At 33.0% G+C, this 17,760-nt stretch overlaps 1 protein-coding gene across 3 annotated transcripts in view; it reads left to right on the plus strand.

Moving 5' to 3' along the window:
- Nucleotides 1-17,043, plus strand: part of LOC118204494 (uncharacterized) — an 89,291-nt gene extending 72,248 nt beyond the window's left edge. For all 3 annotated transcript variants that reach the window (XM_085813970.1, XM_035376806.2, XM_035376807.2), the window contains exon 13: nt 3,062-17,043. In XM_085813970.1, coding sequence (XP_085670096.1) covers nt 3,062-4,395 — 1,334 coding nt within the window. In that variant the 3' untranslated portion in view covers nt 4,396-17,043. The remainder of the gene's footprint in view (nt 1-3,061) is intronic.
- The last annotated feature ends 717 nt before the right edge of the window (nt 17,044-17,760 follow it).

Genomic DNA, 17,760 nt, shown 5'->3' on the forward strand with positions numbered 1-17,760 from the left:
TATTTCTTCATATGATTTCCTCATTTTCATTAGTGAGATTAAATTAAAATTAAATTGTATAATCTTTGACCACTTGTCCACATTTTGAGTTTGAATTTGAATGTTCTTGTTTAATTATGTCACCGTGAGCTGTAATTGATTTTGTTTACATCAGAACATGCCTTTATGTTGTAAGTGCTTTTTAAATAAGAGGCTTATTTAAACCATTGTCTGATATTGTAGTTACTTTCAGGCATAGCGATAATTTGCTTCATGTCTGTCGGGGGTTTTGGACTATTTAACTCTTACCAGATCAAGTAAACCCTCATAGGTACATTGTGGAGAGGTTGGCAAGTTTGGAGATAAAGCACGCAGAAACTAACAACGGCATTGGTTTGCATATTGAGACAAATCCCTAATTCTTAGAAAAGATGCTTAAAGAGAAAGAAATCGATATAAACTAGTCAAAATGTTTGGGAAGGCTTCATATTAAAATGACGGATAAATATTTTGTTGAGTGTTGTTGTTACAAAACATAAATATTTTGTAGTTTTTAATGTGTAATTATCCTAATATCATTTAAGAATCAATGTCATAAATTACACGTATTTTAAACTGCGAAATTTTATTAGATTTTAATAGGGCTTTTTTAACAAATATTGTTAAAAAATAAAATTTAATAGTGGCCATGTAAATCCACAATGACTAAGATTATCTAATTACCTAATTTATTTATTTATAACTAACTGCTTACCCTTAAAAATTATCTCTACATATTAAAGCGAGTTATTGCCTTTCATTAATACTCACTGTGGTCCCAAGATAAAACACAAAAATGTAAAAATTCAAGTAAAACATATCCTTTGCATCTAGTGAGACTTAAAATAATACAAAAAAACTGATTACCACTTGTGCTTTAATGGCTTATTGGAACCTTAAAGTATATTAAACGGGTTAGAACTTCTGGAGCTCTACAGGAAGCTATGACACTAACTGCATCAAACAGAGCCTAACTAGCTTTCAAAATTTACCAACCGTGCCTACATAAAGCTTTTCAGGTTTGTTCTAATCATCAGATCTCTCTCTAGACAAGCAACAGTGGTGACAACATTCAGTCTTTTGTAATGAATCATGCTGATTATGATCTTACTTCTTATTTTAACCTATGCCGTTTGACATAAAATCTACCTGCTATTTACTAAACCTCTATACTGACCAAGTTTGTGACAAAATGATACATACAAAAATCAACATAAAGCTAACTGTTAGTGAAACATAAATGTCACTTATCTTCTTTCAAATATGTCCAATTATTAAGTGTAAAATATTTAATGCTACTTGATAAATTGCATAAAGTTTATTTTATTCTCAAACTTATTAATATTTATGTTAATTCATGTTTAGTAATAATGCATACTGCTTAAGGATCTATTTTATTTTTAGGAATGTATTACAAAAGTGAAATTCAGGCATAGATAATATTTTTAATTGAAATTATTCAGTTCCCATTTGCTCCTTAATTTTTTCGTTAATGGTCCTTAAAAGTACTTAATTTCTGTGTGCAGAAATGTTGACGAGCCCTGGTTAGGTCAGACACTGTTCCAAGCAAAAATCACCAGTTATTAAAAAAGAAAATTCTATCATGTGTCTACTTAATAAGCAGTAGTAATATTGAGGCTTGTGTAAATTATACATACATTTTTAATACCTAAAGGATTTATTTCATAGGAAGTTAACTTTATGGAACATGATTTTGCCATACGTGTGATATATTAGTGATTTAACTCACGTTTGGCAAGAGTTTACTGTAATTTACCATGGAGAAGTAAGGCGGGTAAGTCCAGGAAAAGTTTTAACAAGATTTGTTGGAAAGCTGTCTCAGTTTAAAGCTTTCCTTTTATCCAAACACAATTATGGCCAAAAATTGGATGACGTGGAGTGACTTGGCATTTTTAACCAATGCGACACTCATGGTTAAAAATGACAGTGACCTTTACTATGTTACGAGGAAAAGGAAAACACACATTCGGAAGCCATTCTAGACTGGGAATTTATCCTGGAGTATGATCCATCTGAGCATGTTGAAAACCATTTGTTATTTACTTCAGAATTTAGACTCCAAAATATGTTTTCTATGAAGCCCATTTTATTGTTCACAAAAGTCATTTCGTGCAAATACATAACAGAAGTGACTTCATTAATGGAAAAAAAAAAAAAAATAGTTTTATTACCAAATCAGAGGCTGAAGTAGATTATAACTCTTTGTACTGATGTAACACTCAAAAGCATAGAAAATAAAAGTGATGAAGTTTCTAAACTAATGTACCTTTTAAATACAAAAACATATTTAGGTATACACTAATAGTGAAAGCATTTTGAGGGTCAAAATACCTCTGCGAGCAGGCTTCTTTGGAACTTAAAATAATAAGAAGCAAACACAGAAATATGGTGATTCGAGAAGATGTGAAAAACGATATGGTACTAGCACACTGTGAACCAGAATATATGCTAAATTTTATAAGTTTTCAGAGAATATTAATAAACAGATATTTGAAAAGGAAGTTAATGATTTAATGGAGTATTGACTTATTGAGATATTTGACAATTTATCAGCTAAATTTTCATGTATTAGTAACAAGTTTATTAGTAAGTGCTTTTCATTATTTTCTTAGTCGAAATAAAAATAGTTTGATCCTATGCAGGATTTCTGCTTTATGTTCATATTAATTTTTCTTATTTCGAAACACAAAGTCATCCAGTAAAATCGCATATTTTCATGAAATTATTAGTATCCAACCATAAACACCAGGTGCCCATGAAGCACAGCAGAAATTAAAAAATAACCCTTAAGACAAAACCATTTGGGCTACAGAATATTTTTGCTTTTTCTTAATTTTTCAGTGCATTGAAATATTTTACTATTGTCTATTATTACTATTTATTTAATGAATAGTTAAGTTTTGCAGTTTTGTTGAAATTTATATTTGATACTGGTTTCTATACTTACAAGAACTTTGTTTTTGCCAAAAAAATCTTTAAATAAAAAAATAAGTACCATTTAATTTAATTTTTATTTATTTAGTTAAAAAGATATCTGTCAAAAGAATTGGAAGACCTGCTACTGGTACATGGCGTAAGCGTCTCGCTACAGCGAAAAGTCGAAGCAGTCTGAACAACAAAGAAATTGCTTCAAACAAAATATGCAGTATGGAGACAGAAAGGTCTGATTCAGTTGTACCTACAAAAATGCCCTCTTCTGATACCAAATCTTCCGTTCCATTTCCTGTGCATATTTTACCAAAGAAAAATGATCCTGTTGATGTTGAAAAGGCATTTGGTCGAGACAGTAGCTTTCTCCCAAGACCTTTGACACCAACAGAGCCAGAGGATACTGTATCGGCAGAAGAGACTGAAAATGCACTGGCAGAATTGGAGGCCAGAGAATCTGAACCTGCGAGTAAAACCCAATCAGTGCCTAGTTTAGCAGTTGATCATTTGAATCAAAATGTGGTTCCAAGTGAAAGAAGTTTTCTGCCAATATCAGACCCGCTGAATGAAAATACTGTTTTATCTCCAGCAAGGATTTCCAGTGCATTTGTTAAGCCAACTACTGCATCAGTTGTGGAATCAAAATGTGTGTCAGTGTCTTCTGCATCTACTTTGAGAACTACATTCTCCCCACAAGATAAAGTACTCTCACCTGCTTCTGTGCAAAATTTAAAGAGTATTACTGGTGTTAGTTTAATTGGGAATCAGCTATCTACCATGACTCCTACTAAATCAACTATAATTACTTTGCCCTCTGCAAATTCAGCTACAATTTTGGTTTCTAGTCCAGTTAGTCGATCACAGCCTACAAAAATGATCCAGTTGATTACTAAAAGTTCTAAACCTCAAACAATATCATCTACAAATAGCTGTAATACTACTGGTGAATCATCTGATCAGCAAGTTTGCAATCTCTCTCTTTTATCTGATGTTGCTGGCATGACTGAACCTCTGAAAGATACTGGTAGAAAACTAGAAGCGTCTACATCTTCAGCCACATTAGTAAAACTTGCAGTTCCAGATAAGCTTGAACCTCAACCTGTCAAGTGTTTAAAGGTAATAAAAACAGTGCAAGCTCCATCTCCTCCAACTCGGATTGAAACGCCAGAAGAGCTTGTAGAGAAGCAGTTGGCAATTCAGGCACTTAATAACAGTATTAATATTGAATCATCATCTCCAACTGTGAAAGAATCTGGTTACTCTATCTGCTATGCTAAAGCTGATGGCTCTATTGTTTCACATGCAGTTACCAGACCAGGCTATCCATCATATCTCTCAAGGCCTTCTCTTATACCAGCTCAGAGTCGTGGAAGAGGTAGAGCTCGTCCTGCATTTCCAAGCAGACTTTTCAGATTTTATGATAAATAGATTAGTGATTCTTCAGAAAGAACGTGACTAGTTGTTTGAAAATAAATTATGAAAGAAGGACTTCTCTGTGTCGCCAGGTATTTGGAATTTACCTATCAAAAGCGTGCCTTAAAAAGGCTTGGTTACAACCTGTAGAAAGTTGCCAGTTAAAAGAAGAGTTTGCTGAAACATCATTTGAATGTTTTTGGAATAGGAGGCAACAGTTCAATTTCACTTTTTAGTTGGTAACATAATCTGTTCAAACGGATAAATGAATGCTTGAATAAAAGAACTTCAAAGTTCATTAATATTACAACAATTTAATAACCTTTTTTTTTTTTTTTTTTTTTTTTTTTTTTTTTTTTTTTTTTTTTTTGGTAGGTTCAGTTTTTTTCAGAATGAAATACTTTTATTTTGAGTATATGTACATGTGAAAATTGATAATATTAAATTTAACACATTCATCATTAGGATGGCATATGGCTTTTGGCTGCCTCTGGCACTGATTATGGAAAACTTTTTTGTTTAACTTTGTTTAACAGGAACAATGAAATAATATTACATGTGTTCAAAAAATTTTTGAGCTAAAATATAGCAAAATATTATAACTTTTCTCAGAGTTGATTCTTTCAGTGCAAGGTACATATACACAATGCAGATTTTGATATGCATATGTTGCACTGGTAGTGGATTTTTTGTTATACAGTCAAAAGTCGTTAATTCGAACACCCATAATCCGGACCTCAAAGATACATACTTTCTGCGCATGCGTCGCTATGATGCATGCGCGTAAGACCTTTACGACTACGAATATGTGTGTGCGAGTGCGTAAAATACGTTTACGAATGCGTGTTTAATGTATAACGGACTGTATAAGCTAAGCTAAAATTATCTAATTCAGTTAATATTGCAGATTGCATTGTTCCTTAATCTTTGAATTGGATTCGGCTTATTATTTTTTGAAGACTGTTAGAGCAATTTTATAAAAGTAAGCTTGAACTTTCGATTATGTTAAATAGAATTTCTGATATATATTTACTAATATGTAAAGGATCTACAAAGCGAAAGTATGTTTCAAAGACCATTAAACAAAAAGTGGAATTGCTGCAAAAAATGGATAAAGGGCATATCCTTTGTTTATCTTTAACGCCGCAGTGCGCAATGAATTGGAAGTTGATCTGTCAGCACTATCCTTATCTTCAGGGCAGATGTTTTTATTTTATTTGGCTTATAATTCCTTACTAAAAGTAGTATTTCATCTCGATGTACTCCATCTTTGATATGATTTAAATCAAATTCTTCGTCATTATAATTTGCTTCCGATAGCTAAGAAAGTGACAGAGGTTATTGAAAACGAAAAAATTTCGACTGACAAATTAGTCGGTATTCTCGACGCAGCAATTATAGGACTTGAACAGCGAAACTTTGTAATTGAACAAGAAATTATGTCTGTTTATAGAATTAAAGAGAATGTATTGTCACATAAAAAACGAATCAACTTAAACAACTTACATTGAAAGAAATGTTTAATAAAGTAAACAAATAAATATTAAGCTTTTTTTTTTTTTTTTTTGTAAATTTTGATACCCTTTAGATCATAATTGTTCTTTATTTCATAAATTATGGTTTCATATTTTTAATTTTATAATTTCTCCATGCCATCTTACCAGATTTAAACTGATGATCTGTAATCCGGAAAAATCGATAATCCGGAATCGCCGAAGTCCCGACGTGTCCGGATTAACGACTTTTGACTGCGTTTCATAAAAATTTCAGATGACATACTTCCATATTGCTATAACTTTTGCTGCTATTGCAGATAATGTTTTTTCCCATTTTCAGTATTTAAACCAAACAGCATATTATCCATTTCATTTGGTTTAGCATTGTTTGTATGTCATAGCTGCCAGCTCTCCCAGTAAAATTGTTCTTCTCTTCTGGTAGATCACCTATTTTTCCAGTCATGATATTTATCGAAATAATGAAACTTAAGTTGTACAAATTCCATTCGCCACCCCTAGTGATTTTCAGCATTCACTTTTTCTTTGTAATTTTTATTTGATTATAAATTATCTTAAGCTACTGTAGATGATGGTAGAACTTTTTATGAAGATTCTGTTTAATCATTTAGTATTTATATTTAATTTTGTTTTACATCAATATATTACATACATTACTAAGTTTTTCCACACAGTAGTTGTATATTAATTATCAGTTTTATTTTAATCATATTTAAAAATATTGTAAGGAATAAATATTGTAATAAATAAAAGCTTTCCTTTCCTAGTCAAAATTTCTGAGTATAAGAGTTCAATAAAATTACAAAATGAAAGTAGCCAAAAAGCATAAAATTTAATTAAATATTAATATATTTTACATCAGAATCATATCAATACTTCAGTAACAGGAATTATGAGTCATAAAGTGAATTCCAGTAAATTTGGAGCTCTTTTGAAAGGCCATTGCTGTGCAGCTTCAAAACCTCACAGAAGCTCAGAGTTTTTCACATTTCAAGGTTGGTAGCTGTGATAATTGCATAATACATTATTTTAGAAATGGAGCGTGTAACTGGTACACCCTTACATTCACTAGATTACCAATGAAAAGAAGAATTTTGTCATGAAAACAAATCTTCAGTTATTTTCCTTTAATTTCAACATACAACCCGTAGGCATTAGAAATAGTCATATGAAATGCTGAACTTTTCTGTTGTAGTATAGAAATTGAGCAATGGCAAGTGGTGTGAAATCTATTGATGAAGTTTTTTGATGCCCCAATTTATTTATTATTGTCCAAAATCCAATTTGTTTTGGTGACAAATTTATCTTTTCAATAACTGTTGACTGGGGTTCTTAATGCATCAGAATGCTTAGTGCTTAGCATTAGGATATTTGTTTTTCTGTTTTAACATACCTAATTGCTGCTTTCTGTACATGATTATTTTGCCTGGTTACAGCTTTGTGTTGACAGCATCTTTTGAAAGATATTTCTTAACATTTCATTTTCAGGCAGTTTATTTGCCAGAATAACATGTGGGTAATAATTGTCTGTATGTTGCAGTTTAATATTTTATCAATCAGATCATTACTGTGCTTTCTGCCGGTCATAATCAAAAGCTGTCCAGATGTAATAGCGCTCAGTGTCACTGGTTGCTGTATTGAAGGGCCTGGGGTCTAATACTGGAGAAGACATGGATGTTCATAAGTATGTAGTGTCTGGCTGGCACTCAAAATATATCATGAGCTGAAAATCCTCTTGAGCGGTTTAGTGGTGAGGAAACAGGTGGAAGATCCTCAGATCACATTTTTTAAACATCTCAAAATTTCATCTGGGTCAGAATCTTAGTAGTTAGCAAGGTCTGGCAATACCTGATAGCCTACTTGAATGTGTAGGTGCTTCAGTCTATACCATCACCAATCCAGATGTTCCATCTTGTAACAATATAGGACTATATTCTGTACCTAACTGCTTCACTCATAAACTGTAATTATATCGTTTACCCTTTATATATTGCCTAAATACAAGGCATCTGCTTTAGACTCATCTAATTAAAAGTTCTTTCCCTGGTGTACAAATCTTTTGAAAATTTTCCAGAAGAGTATTGCAAACATTTTGCAACTTGCAAAATCTATTTTTACATTTCTTACATTACCACCTTCATCATTAAAAATGGTGAAATCCTAGAAAGAGTTTGACCATTGCACTTACAACACTAAAAATATGTGTTGCTGGTTATTTTCAAGATGGCTTTTTTTTTTTTTTTTTTCCTTAGCCCCACTGCAAAAGTACGACTTAAAATTACTCTTCTATAGGATCAGCTGGGTTCCAACCATGCCCATGATTCATTTGTCTTTTCGTTTAACTTTTTGAAATAGGTGAAGCATTGCTTAGCATACCTGTTGGTTTCTGATATAACAATAAAATTTCACTAATGGTAAATAAATGAAGAAATTTTGTCGGTCATTTGAAGGCTGAGAAGAGTGAACCTGAAAGAGATGTAATCCCAGTGCTTGTTTTAAAAAACAATAGCCCATCAGTGACTAAGTGGTTGAAGATTGCTGAATACTGGTAGTTCCTCCTGGATTTGAATCCAGGCAAATGGGCTGGTTGCATGGTTAGTTTTGTGGTTTTTTCTATACATAGCATAAATGCAAACTGTTTCTGTCTTTCTATAAAGGTATCCTTATTCTTTGACAAATAGCTCTCGTACTTTGCCATGTATAAATATTTAAATAATGAAGCTGATAAAACAATATTATTAGTTGGTGTGTAGCTCATATCTACTTTTCACAATCATTCATTTTTTGATGTGAAAGCTATTGGAATATAACCATTTTCACTTCTGCTAGCATCAGTGAAAGTTGAAATATGTATCAGTGTCCATATATTAGCCTTAAACTAAACTCTGAGTTTAACTGTCAAGTCTAAAACTTAGGTGCAATTTCACTTATTTCATGCTCCTAGGCATTAGCCTCATCCTGAGTATAGCAACATAGTGCTGCGCATAATTTTTTATATGGAGTGAAATGTGGAAAAGTTCTTAGCTGAGAATAAAAATTTTCAGTGTGTGCATAGATAAGCTTTTGCATAAACTTTAGAAGTTTCTCCGAAAAATCGATGTAATGGGTGTAAATACTTGAGGAGCTACTGTTTAGCAACTAATGGCATAGATGTTTAAATGCAGGCGTGCTGCTCGGCGTCTTAAGTCCAAATGGTCAAAGAGAAGCATAATCATATGGAGACAGGTTGAAGAGGCGGAGCTAACTATTCCAAACTTTGTGCAACCAGTGAGGAACCTATAAGGCAAGTACAAAACCTAGCAAGTCAGGCATTGGTGGATGGGAGGGGTTTAAGTTGTGAATTTAAATTTATTGTAAGTACTGATGGAATGAACTTAATCTGTGGGTCCTAGATGGTGATACAGTTGCTGAACTTCTAGATACTGACAAAGTGATTTGTACTGTGAATCATGGATGGTGACACATATGGATTATTTCTTAAAGGGAATTTACATGTAAAAATAATTAAAGTTATTTTTACATGTAAATTATATAAAAGAGTTCATGAAGTGAAATAATAGGGGCCTAAATGAGTATTGTACAAATTAAATTAAGAAAGATTAAATTTTGACTACATTTTGATTAGAATTTTTTAAATTACATTATCTATTCAGATGAAGTAGGACCACACCCGGTCCTTTTCTGTTTGTGCTATCTTGAATGTCGTAATACATTGCGGGAATAGAATTATTGTTCACTTTGACAATGTTTCTGAAGAATTTTCTGGCAATTTTTACAATACAGATGCTGATTTTGTAAACATCTAATTCCTTATGAATAGCTTCATTTCTAATGAACCATTGGCAGTTAGCCATTTGTCTCACAGTGACATCTTGCATTTGTTGAATTTTTAACATTTTTGAGTCGCATACAAAACCCCCAGTCAGGACAGGCGTAAGTAATGATGGGATGCAAAATGGATTTATAAACCAATACTTTATTTTCAATAGATAAAACTGAATTTCGGGAAATTAAGGGGTTGAGTAATGCTTTAGTACCCCAAAATTTATTTAGGGGTATATATATATGTAACTTGTGGGGCTCATGTGAGTCTTTGGTCTAAAATGACACCAAGGTATTTAACTTGCTCGGCCCAGCGGATGCTTTTATTGTACATATTGTGGCCAGATCAATATTTCTCTTGTTTGTGAAGTGAACTGCTTCAGATTTCTCAACATTGGTTTTGATCTTCCACTTAATCATCCAGGACTCCAGTGCTTGGATGTGTTCTTCTAATGTTTGTACTACTGCGGCCATAGACGCATTTTGATGAAGGATTGCAGTGTCATCTGCATATAATGCTAGTGTTGTGTGGGGATGGTGAGGTGTGGCGTTTGTATAAATTGAAAAAAGGATTGGTGAAAGTAAACTTCTTTTCATGTAGAGTGAGCTTTGCTATAATGAACGACAAAGTTTCTATCATACAGATAGGAATTTATTAGGTTTATGATGTAATCTGGGAATCTCAAAGTGATTAACTTGTATGTCAGACCCTGTAACCGTACACACTCAAAAGCTTTTGAAATATCAAGAGAGAGGGCGTTAGTAATGCGTTTGTTCTCGAGTCCATCAGCAATCAATTCCGTAACTTGATAAAGTTGATGGGTATAGTTCGACCGCCTCATCCGCAACCATGAACACAAACACGCATGCTCCATTCAGACCGAATTATTCTCAAAATAGGGTGGAAGGTTGGAGACTTTCTTTCCCTCCAGTATAGCTCTTTCAGGAGAAGAGAAGACCTTTCACGTCGCTGTAAATAATACCGCCCCTTTTGGACGAGTCTATGTGTTTTGGCAGAATGCCAACCAGGGTTGCACTTGAGGCGGTCGAACTATAGTAGAATGTTTTTATTGAAATCCATATTGTTGTGGAATCAGGATATTGTTTTCTTCAATGAAGTATTGGATGCGTTTTAGTATCACAGCTTCGGCGATCTTGCGTAACGTTGATAACAAGCTTATTGGCCTGTCTGATGTAGTGAGGGAAGGATCTTTACCTGGTTTCCAAATGGGCGCAATCACTGCTGTTTTCCAATTGGTCGGGAAGTGTTGTAGATTGATCACGGCATTTATTAACTTTGTAAACTTGCATAGCATCTTGGGGGCCCATCTCCTTGATCATTTTGTTACTAATATTGTCCAATCCAGGGCTTTTCGATTTTTCCTCTTCTCGATATAACTACTAACTTCTAATGGCATAATTAAGGGTGCGTTGTTAATGTGTGTTCTTGATTGGAATTGTGTAATGAGGGAAGAAACTAGAAATGTTGTGTGTGCGAAATTGAGAAGCATAATTGTCTGCAAGATACTCGGCTTTCTCAAAATCAGTGTGAGCATACCAGAAGGGCCGTTTATGGGCGGAGTATTTGTGTTGCGTCTTTTAAACTTAGAAACTGCTTTCCAAACAGAGTTATCATCTGCTGAAAGCGATTCTAAATATCTGGCCTATTCAAGTTGTGCATGTTTTTTTAATAAAAGTCCTGACTTCTTGGTTAAGTCGATTCATAAGAATTTTTTCTGAAGTGCATCTAAACCACAGCCATTGTTTTTGTGCATGATTTCTTTTTCTAATGAGATCTCTTATAGCACTGTTTTTGAATATTTTTTCCTCTTTAATTTCTTTGCTGTTATTCATCAGTGCACTGTGTAATTCCTCCGTAAAAGGCGCGTCTAACTCATCTCTCGTCTGTATCGTATTGGATGTGTACTGGGTGTTGCTTAGAGCTTTGGCATATCCTGCCCAGTTAGTAATAAGGGCTCTTTTGTATGGTGTACTGTAGGTACTGGTATTGATTTCCATCATAACAGAGTTATGGTCGATAATTCTGACAAGCTTTCAATATAACTAAAGATGTTAATAGTTTTCAGAATAAAGAAATCAATAACAGATGGTCTGCCAATACCACAGCATGTTGGTTTAACTGGGAATGCTAGGTTTAACATTGGTCGCCTGAACAAATTTATGTATTATGTGTCTGTGTTGATTGGTATCCCAGCAATTCCACTCACGGTGGTGTGCGTTAACATCTCCACCTATGATAACTCGACTGTGAGTGTTTAATAATGTTTGCAAATGTGTGTTTACAGAATTTGCAGGTGTATGTGGTAAAATAGGTGGAAATAATAGTGATTGGTCATGTTGTGTTTGGTGTGAGTGTAATAGCTAAGGCTTCAATTGGTAAAAGCTGTGGTAATGGTGTGATATGATGAGAAGTGGAGCTCTTAATTAAAATCAGCAGTCCTCCTCGTGCATTTCCTCTGGCAGCTTATCTTCCTTCAGTATGTCAATCCCATAGGTGCATGATATAATTGCAGACTCTGAAAGAATTTTGTGGGCCAAGCATGTGTTCTTGTATGAGTAAAATAACGGAAGAGTATTCGTGTGTGAACTCTTTGAGCTCGTAAGCTTTAGGGAGCAATCCATTTGCGTTGCATGTAACATGTGTTAAAGATTGACTTTGATTACTCCGATACATAATTCGAAATTTCATTGATTTTTTTTTAATTGAATTTTCATTTTATCCACAGCAGCCTAATGTTCCTTTAGCATAGGCATGTACTTTTTAAAAACATTATTCTTGACTGATATTTTTTGAATACCAAAAATATCATTTACGCTAGTAACATGCTTAATAAAAGTTAAAAATTCTGATACTTAACTTTTATCAGTGACATTAGGCATACTATTTTTTCTATTATTATATAACTACAGTCAAAAGTCTTTAATCCGGACTCGTCGGGACTTCGGCGATACCGGATTATCGATTTTTCCGGATTATAGATCATCAGTTTAAATCTGGTAAGATGGCATGCAGAAATTATAAAACTAAAAATATGAAACCGTAATTTATAAAATAATGAGCAATTATGATCTAAAGGGTATCCAAATTTACCAAAAAAGAAGCCTAATATTTATTTGTTTACTTTATTAAACATTTCTTTTAACGCGCGGATGCGTAAAGCATACCTTACTCATAGCCGAAATTAGAAAATTGCAACCAGAAAACTATGTGATTTGTATTCGTGATATTTATAATGACGAGGAATTTGATTTAAATCATATCAAAGACGGAGTACATCGAAATTAAATACTACATTTAGTAAGGAATTATAAGCCGACTAAAATAAAAACATCTGCCCTGAAGATAACGATAGTGTTGACAGATCAACTTCCAGTTCATTGCGCGCCGCGACGTGCCCCCCCCCGCGCAGAGCAGCGTGAAATTGATAAACAGATTTCGGAACGGTTAGATAAACAAAGGATATGCTTTTATCCATTTTTTGTAGCAATTCGTTTTTTGTTTGATGGACATCGAAACATACTTTCGTTTTCTAGATCCTTTGGGAGCTCCAGCATCGGAAATTCTATTTGACATAATCGAAAGTTCAAGCTTACTTTTAGAAAATTGCTCTTACAGTCTGCAAAAAATAATAAGCCGGATCCAATTTGAAGATTAAGGAACAACGCAATTATCAACATTAACTGAAATAGATAATTAGATAATTTTAGCTTATACCGTCCGTCATACATTAAACGCGCACGAGTAAAACGCCTATGCGCATGCGTCAATGCGGCGCATGCGCAGAAAGATTTTAGCTTTGAGGTCCGGATTATAGATCATTCCGGATTACGGGTGTCCGAATTAACGACTTTTGACTGTATTATTTTGCATTGCTATTATTTTCAGTCTTGGCATTAAGTTGAGTATTTAATTCAGAAATATTTTTGTTAGCATTATTATTTTGTGCAGCAGAGGACGAAGTATGGAGTTTTGCAAATGGTTTAAAGTTTGGATGTTCTTGTTGTTTTTTGCCATTTGGGCATATGAAAGTCCATTTTTGACGGAATTGTCTTTTCTTGCATAGTTAGTTTATTCTTTGGGAATTTACTGCAATCACGATAAGAAGCTGTATGATATCCATTACAATTGCTACACCTTGGCTCATCTATACGTCCAGGTGTAGGACAATCCATGGTTTTATGAAATAACATTTCACACAGCGAGGCATGAAAAAACAGTTTTCTGAGGAGTGGTGCCACTGCTGACAATTGTAGTATTGTGGCACTTGTTTTTTTTTTTTTTTTTGATACTCCACTTCAACCGAAAAGAGCAGTAAATCTTTGACATGGAATATTTTGTCTGCATTTTCATTTTTAATGACTTCAACCATAAATAATGGCATCGGTGCTCTAGTTTTCCTGTCTCGTTAACTGGGTGATTTTAGCTATAGAAAATCTTTTCTCCGTGAGTGCATTGACAATATTTTGTTTGTTAGTAGTAGTTTTAAGTCTACGAATTATTACCTTGATAGGTCTTTCATATTTAGCATTTATGATATGTTCAATATTTTGGCTTTGGAAGAGGGCACTTAGTGTGCGATGATCTTCAGGACTGTGAGTTAGTATATTTAGTAATTCTCCATTTACTTTGCCAAGAAATTTAGCTTTGGTACTTTTAGACAGTTTTTGCAAAAATTCTTAATGAATATCATCTCCAGGATTCACCATAATTGGGGGGACAGCTGGTGGGCTAATAATCGTCTGCTGCTGCATCACCTGCATATCTGGGGTATCAGCATTCATTTCATTATTTAACCCAGTAAGTTTATTTGCAGTAGCAATATTTTCACTAAATTTTTCAACATTTTACTGTTTGTCAGTTTTAGTGGCAAGTTGAAATCCTTCGCTGTCAGTAATATTAGCATTTGAATTTAACTTGCGTTTATTTCTAGTATCCATATTCTTAGATTAATTATTAAAATTAAGAGGGAGGTTAGTGCCTGACAAGCTAGAGAAATTGCACTTACCTCTAATTTCTTGGGCCTGTGCTTTTATTTGCTGGAGTGTTTTGATCATGGGAGCCATAACCGTATCATTATCTGTGACTGCGCACCTAGCCTGATAAGACTTAATTGAGGCTTTCATGTGGTCAATTTCGATGTCCAAATTTCTTAATCTCTCTCATAATTTCCGAATCAGCATCATCATTGTCCGTAATTAATCCATTAGCAGGAAGAGGTACTTCAGCTTTCACTAGGAATAGCAGTAGAAAGGCGACTTCATATCCGAGCAGCCTACATGCAGGAAGGATCAGGACCGAATATCTTAAGTCTAATTGAACACTTCCAGGCTTACAAAAGAGCTTTTGCTTTTATTGATTCATCAATAGTTAATTCCCTGAATAGTTAATCCTAGTCATGCGACATGACTGCCTTTATCTGGTCATGAGATTTTTTGCCATTTGCTATATTATTGCCTTATTGTTCGAAAAATTTCATTTTCTTATTTACTTTAATGATCTAAATATTATCTTAATGATTGAAAGTTTCCAAAAATGGATGCTGAAATAAATAATTACACAAATTTAGCTAATAAATACTTTTTAAATACAGTTCTTTGTAAGATTCCCAAAAGCCTTGCCATTCAGAGGGTTATAAAAAGCTTCTGTTTACTTACTTTTACGAAGCCTGCAAAGTTGCAAGAGAACTGTTTGGGCTTTGCCAAACCCAGTAATGAGCAATAACAACTGCATTTTATACTTGTAATGCAGAGTTTTGTGAAAGCAGCTTTTAGGGACCTGATATGTACTTAAGTTATACTGTGAGTCCTTGCAGTAAAATGAAAAGACAATATGAAGGATGAGATATTTCATCACTATTGCTTAGTGAGTATTCCTGGTGGAAAAGATATCCTGTCCCCTGTGATGAATGTATTAATAACATATGTTAAGATCTGAAGGTCATAAAATTAAATATGGGCAAAATACAACTAAAATTATTTTTAAATACCTTTTAGCATATGTATACTATTAGCTTTTAGCTTATTTATTATTAGCTACAAGTAAACAGCTAGCAGATCACTTAGTGCTTAGCAAAAGAAATAAAAGTGTCAAATGAACCATTTGAAACGGCATTTTGGTACCTTTAAGATGTGCTACAAATTAAAAGAGATGTTGAATTTTCATTTAAAAAGTAACAATTCTGAAACAAACATCATTAAAAGGTGCATATAATATTTATATGTAAATGAAGTAAAAATAAGATTTTTAAAAATGATAGAACATTAAATTTCACATTACAACACCTCACCAAATTTCAAAATGTAAATATATTTTGAAGTATGAAAAAATGACACAAATTTGAAACTCTTTACCATTGAATTTCATGAAAAATGAATCTAGTTTTCATTATTTCAATTAAAGAGTTCATATTGATCACATCTTTTTATAGAAAATACTTTGTGAGCCTGAAACTGCATCAGTTTAAGATGATATATTATTGAAATTGCACTTAAAGTAAAGAATATCAGAAAGTTATTTATTATGAAGCATCAGAGAAAGCACTTGCTTCTATTGGCTCAGTGTGTTGAATGGTTCTTCAATTAGTGATCCATTTTCTTCACCTAACAATAACGTATAAAAATCTTCTAAAGCTGTGGGCAGCCTTTAAATGAGGACCTTTTTTTTACACTTCCTGGTGTTAAATAAATGTGTTATGAAGTATATTTCTAAATTCTTTAATAATTGGTTCTGAAAATTTTGTACTGAGCTGCAGGAAAATTAAAAATTAGTTCTGTAAAATTTGTAAATAAATGTAAATATGCATTCTCACATTGTTTTAAAATTTAACTTTTTAAGTTCAAATTAATGTGCAATCATGTTGGAATAATTTTGTGCCCATCTGTATGTGTATACCTGGTGATTTAGAAAGATTTAAGGTACTTCCTGATTATCACACCCCCAAAATTTAATTTGCAATCAAATGAGATGTAACGAGGTATAAGAACACTTGGCGAAATTTTGCAAGATATTGCAGTTGATTAGTGCTTCAATCTTGGGGGCTGCTATAATAAGGAAGCACTAGATTTAATTCATGATTTCTTAGTTTGAATGCTTGATTTAGATGTTGATGAAAAAAATTAACTGTAAAATATTCATAAAAGTACCTGTGAATATAATTTACATCAATATTATTTCAAATTCACATATGTATATAACAATTCCAAGGTATATAATGATGTACTTGTTCTGTTTTCATATGGAATAAAGTATTGTAAAAATAAATTGTAAATAAACTTTTGTGATTAAAAAATACAAATTTATGCAGCATCTTCAGAAATGGAAATTTTTTTTAATAATAATTGTGATATGAATACTTGTGTTAATTAATTATAGCAAAACCTTCTAGTGTTATTTCTCAAAAAGAGGAATGCATATATGCTGTATCTTTTAAGGCAAATGTCTTGTACCAGTATATTACAGTACAAGAGAAATCATGTTGCCAAAGCTCTTTTATTTACCAAGACCCCACAAGGGACATGTTGGTAATGTTTCATGAGTTTAACTACTCAACTGCTGATGTGCTCCAGATATGCAGTTTCTTGTACCTTAACTATGAGTGTTGAGAACTAAGATAGCTGAATAAGTTTTCATATTATGTTCTTAATATTCTAAATTACTTCCTAAACTCATAAATAATTCTTGATGCGGTTCTGTTACCCACATTTTAAGAAAATATAATAAGTGTTATGTTTTCACTTTTCGGATGTATGTTTTTCAGCTGATATTCACTTTTCCTCTAGTGAATTTTACTTTAATAGTTTTTAAAATGTGTTGAATTAAATGTAATACACAATTGAATTAAATGTAATACATAAAGCTTCTGTCAGACTTGTGCTTCATCCTGACTAGGCTGTTTGGTAAAGATGGCTCATATCCTTGAATATTTTGTGAAAATATGGATAGAAGTTTGAAAGCAGTTATAGCACTGGGCTAGGGTAGAGTGAAAAAATACAAAATTTAACTTTCATGATCACTCATAACTTT

Source organism: Stegodyphus dumicola, chromosome 3 (genome assembly GCF_044657685.1).
Source record: "Stegodyphus dumicola isolate Sdum_Otavi_A_Nest chromosome 3, ASM4465768v1".
NCBI lineage: Eukaryota > Metazoa > Arthropoda > Arachnida > Araneae > Eresidae > Stegodyphus > Stegodyphus dumicola.